The following is a 5,000-nucleotide window of genomic DNA, read 5'->3' on the forward strand; positions in this document are numbered from 1 at the left end:
TGTGTGTGTGTGTGTGTGTGTGTGTGTGTGTGTGTGTGTGTGTGTGTGTGTGTGTGTGTGTGTGTGTGTGTGTGTGTGTGTGTGTGTGTGGAGGTGTGGAGGTGTGGAGGTATTCACAGAGTTTTGTCTATGTCTGTATATTTCTCTTTGAGGTGGGATGTGTGCGAGGTTTAATGAAGAGCAATGTCAATGCCTTTGCGTTGGATGTTTGTCAGACTGACAGCGAAGTCGGCAATTGTCCTTCTTTGTTCCCCTCTGTAGGACAAACACCCATACCACTATGTCACTTCCTGCCTTCAGGTGCAAGCGGTTTGACTGTGTGTTGGTCTGAGTTACGATGACGAGTCGACCACGATAAGACATTGCCATAGGCTTTTCATGAGTGGGAGCAGATAACTATCTCTCAGCCCGTCTGCATATTTCTTATCAGCAAAGACAGCATGACAGTTCCCTTCAAAATTCCATCTAAACAAAACACTTCATGGCGTTGAATTTGAAAGTATATGTGCGCTGATTATCCTTGTGTTTTCCCTCCTACCCACTGCAATTTCGGCGTCCCCTTCAAACTTTGACAATTACACAGCATTTAAAAAATGTGATTATGCAAGTAATTATCAGTGCTTGTCACAATACAAATGCAGTGATTAACAATGGAGTATGCAATTAGTATGGAAGAGGTATTAGGTATCGATTCGACGACTGCCTGATTTGGGCTCAATATATTTGTTCTGAGGTGTACTTTGCTATCACGCCTTCTTGCTTTTCCAGGTGTTACACTGGTGTTGCATTGTTGTATTGACTTATTGTGCTCTGTACTCTTCTCTTCTCGTCTCTTCCTTGCTTTCTTTCTCTTTGTTGTTCCACTCTGTGTTTCTCTTTGTTTCACCATCCCCACCTTTCTCTGGTTCATCCTCTTTCTCACTCTCTTCTCTCTTTCACATCTTAACACCTCTTTTTTCTGTCTTTCTCTCTGGCTTTCTTTCTTTCTTTCTCTCTCTATTTTCACTGTCACCTTCTTTCTTTGTTTCATCCTGTCTTCCTCTCCAATTACTTCTCTTCTCTCTTATACCTCTACACCCCTCTCTCTGTATCTCTGTATTCCTTTTTTCTCTTCTCTTTCTCTCCTCTCTCTCTCTATATCTCTCTCTCTGTGATCCAGTCGGGCGGCTCCCTCTGCGGAGTTCTCTGTGGACCGCACACGTCACCTCATGTCCTTCCTCACCATGCTGGGTCCCAGCCCCGACTGGAACGTGGGCCTGTCCGCCGAGGACCTCTGCACCAAGGAGTGTGGCTGGGTCCAGAAGGTCGTCCAGGACCTCATCCCCTGGGACGCCGGCACTGACAGCGGGGTCACCTATGAGGTCAGCACCACTCCCTACCCCTCACCACCTTTCACCCGTCCTAAGGCCGACCTGTCTCTTCCTCCTCAGGTCTAGCCATGTTTGCCCTGTCGACGGAGTCACACATGAGCACAGATTCATCGACTCGCTGGTTTGGGGTTTTTAAGGGAAGCATTGGCCTGAATCACAGAGTTCATGGTTAAACCAGTTGAACTGCGTTGGACCCCGCCTGTTTTTTTTTCTTCTTTCTGTCTTTTATGGGACAGCCTTCGGCTGCAACTCTTCACCTCATCAAAGTCTCCAGTCAGCATGGTATTTCAGATGGGACACATGCAGAGATGAGAGCAGAGTTATCCCCAGCAAAAATGGAGATTTATTGTTAGACACAGGACAGATGGCTTCTCTGAGGAGTCTGTTGTTTCTTGTGGATGTGGGATGCACATCGTGCTCATATCATGCTCCTTCCTCAGATCTCGCCGTCTCTCGGTCTTCTCATCGCCCTGCCTAACTGCGCCATCTACTGGTCTCTCTGTGCACTGGCCGCGCAGAGAAGCAGGCAGCAGGCAGCAGGCAGCTCCCTCATTAACATAGACCTGTAATCCCCCCCTCTACTTCCCCTCACATGGATGGATGTTTTTCTTTCTTACTTTTTTTTGTGCCCTTAAGTGGAAAGAAGTGGGAGTGAAAAAACCTGCCTCGAGGGGGCTTTGATCGAATCCTCTGCACCGTTCTTGGCTAAATTCCCCCCTTTTGGGAGCCACGGGGGGTGATGTTTCACCCGGCCCAGCCTATCATTTACGGGATGGGATGTTAGGTCATACTCAGTGGGGTGTAGATGGCTGGGTAATTTGCACAGGGTCTTTTGCTTCCTTTGCTCCCCCTCAGGCTCTGTTTGTTGCATTAACCTCCTTTTCGTGACCCATCCCCTATTGACTAATAACAGGACGTCTCTCCCTTTAAGCCCTAAGACTTAAATTGCAGTCTCATATCACTGTTCAGGTCTTTATTTTATGCTGCAGTGATGGAGGTAATATTGAGAGAGCTTTTATTTTAGAAAATGTCAGCTCCAACAATACAATATTGATGATCTATCCTCAGGCCTACAATAAGAAACACATTTTATTCAAAAGAATGGGCATTTGCAAAGTAATTTAGAGACGGTGAAAATTAGGGGAATCCAAAATGGACTGAATGAAGCAGTCATACAAAAAAGACATAATAAATGTCACTATAACCTTAACTTAAAGCACAAGTGAAACCACTAGGCTAAGGCATAGTAATGGATTTGTGGTTGCCTGATAATTGCCTCTAACATATCTGATCTTCTACCAACCCTCCTCTTTGTGTGTACTTCCCCTCAGTCTCCCAACAAGGCCACCATTCCCCAGGAGAAGATCCGGCCACTGACCAGTCTGGATCACCCTCAGAGCCCATTCTACGACCCTGAGGGGGGTGCAATCACGCCCGTATCCAGAGTGATGGTAGAACGCATCGCTCGCAAGGTCTGAGCCGCCTCACGAACCGAGAGAGAAATTAATATTTCACCAACATTCCGCATTTGTGTGTGTCAATTTTCTTCAGATATTTTCAAAAAGGTGTTTGAAATCAGCCCATGAAAAGCTGAAATTCCCCTTGATGTAATATTTATACATTATGCATATTTGATTGTACCAAGGGACACAATTTAATTCCTATAGGTAGTTGGAATTGGACTCACATGGTATGTACAACACTGGGTATGGACTCAGCCAGCTGATTGAGATGTGATGTGTCTCCTCTGTTGGGCTTTGTGTCTGGAGTACATTTCAGTGTGTAGCATCTGCACAGCCGCCAGACAGGCTTGGAACACACGTACCACTGTGCATTGCCTCGTTAATGCCAAGCTATCTGAAGGCCTCCTCTATAGATCACTTATTAATGACCCGAATCAGTGCACCTCTGAATGCATACAGCAGTAGGAATGAACCTTCTGCACATCTAAGGTCTTACATCTTGCTGCATTACTGATGGTGATCTCTTAGAGGGGTATGAAAGGTTAGATACTGGATACTGGCTCAATGGCTTCTTTTGCTTTTGTTGAATGGGGTGGGAATTTTCCCCAGTGATGTGATGTATGTATTTGAATGTTTCCCAGGGTGAGCAGTGCAACATCGTGCCTGATAATGTGGACGACATTGTGGCCGACATCGCCCAGGAGGAGAAGGAGGAAGGTCTGCTGGTTTTGACATTTTTCATCTGTTTGCCAGCAGAGTGTGAAGCATTGATTGCATTCTGTCTTTTAGGCATTGAAATGAAGATTATATTTCTCAAATGACTGTAGAAAATGCTGCTTTAGTGTCTGGAGATGGTATTCATTTCTCAGATGTTTGTAATTGACTCTTAAATCTTCCAAGTGTTTGGAGCAGAAAATCAGTTCTTCTGTTCATCACATTTAAATGTGTTTGTATTCCTTTGATCATCTCTGCAATGCCGTCTGTGTAGATGACACGCCCGAGACCTGCATCTATTCCAACTGGTCCCCGTGGTCGGCGTGCAGCTCGTCCACCTGTGAGAAGGGCAAGCGCATGAGGCAGCGCATGCTGAAGGCCCAGTTGGACCTGAGCGTGCCCTGCCCACACACCCAGGACTTCCAGCCCTGCATGGGCCCCGGCTGCAGCGAAGAAGGTCAGGGCGCTACTTACTAAATGTCCTTAAATACTACTGCTTCATGAAATGGTCTTGTAAGAGACCCCTAGACTCATTTCACTGGACACTATTACACTGTACACTTAATGAATACTTTTATGAGGAAAAGGCCATGTATATAAAGCATTATATGGCCATATTACCTGCATTCTGGTGTTTTGTCCCTTTACAACTATTGCCAAAGCTAATTTGTGTGATACATTGTACAGGTCATTCCAACTCATGTTGCCCCAGAGGTCATTTATTTACATGGTCACCCTTAGTTATTACTGCCTTCGGGTTTATGTTGAATTATACACAAGTGTGAGGCAAGGCTTACCATAATAGTGATGTATTATGTCCTCTGAAGTAGCTTTTAGCTTACTCCAAACTCTGTAAAATAATGGCTTGAGGTGCTGTTGGCTCACGGAGGGACCCTACTAATAACATCCCATGGTAATAATGACAAGACATTTTATCAGATGACAAAAGCTGTGAGGCATTTACACACAAAGGCACCTGCATCGATTCCGACGCTGAGACACACAAAGGTCAAATGTGCTATTGTGAAGATTTTATGAGCTGGTTGGGGATAGATGAATCTGGTGCTCATTTGTGTGGTAGCCAATAAAAAAAGAAGGGATATTATAAAAACGAGAAACTGCTCTGGAGATGTCCACATTTGCACCTCTTAAATATTCACACAGAAGTCTACTATAGTTTCCCTTGAGCCGCTATGGTATTGTAAATATTATAGTTGAAAACTTTGGGGAATATGTGATTTGAAATTGGATATTATGTAGCACTACGGCATGTGTGATTCTCTGTCTTTAAGAGTGCTTTCACATTTTATGTGCCACATAACACGGCAGATTCCGTCATTGCAAGCCTCATAAATGTGTTTGTCTTTCGCTTTGAGATGTTCAGACAAAACAGTCTCAGAAATCTTTATGGGGCCCAGTGGGGAGATTTTCCCTCGGCCCTGGTTCCTAATGG

General features: G+C 45.0%; 1 protein-coding gene across 1 annotated transcript in view; it reads left to right on the forward strand.

Annotated features, from left to right (window-relative positions):
* Positions 1 to 5,000, forward strand: part of spon1a (spondin 1a) — a gene marked incomplete at both ends in the record, with an annotated part of 80,464 nt that overhangs the window by 70,949 nt on the left and 4,515 nt on the right. The window contains 4 exons of the mRNA XM_080843391.1: positions 1,160 to 1,361; positions 2,702 to 2,842; positions 3,475 to 3,550; positions 3,822 to 4,004. Of these exons, the coding sequence (XP_080699517.1) occupies positions 1,160 to 1,361; positions 2,702 to 2,842; positions 3,475 to 3,550; positions 3,822 to 4,004 (602 nt within the window). The remainder of the gene's footprint in view (positions 1 to 1,159; positions 1,362 to 2,701; positions 2,843 to 3,474; positions 3,551 to 3,821; positions 4,005 to 5,000) is intronic.

The sequence above is a fragment of the Sprattus sprattus genome, assembly GCF_963457725.1.
Source record: "Sprattus sprattus genome assembly, chromosome: 8".
NCBI lineage: Eukaryota > Metazoa > Chordata > Actinopteri > Clupeiformes > Clupeidae > Sprattus > Sprattus sprattus.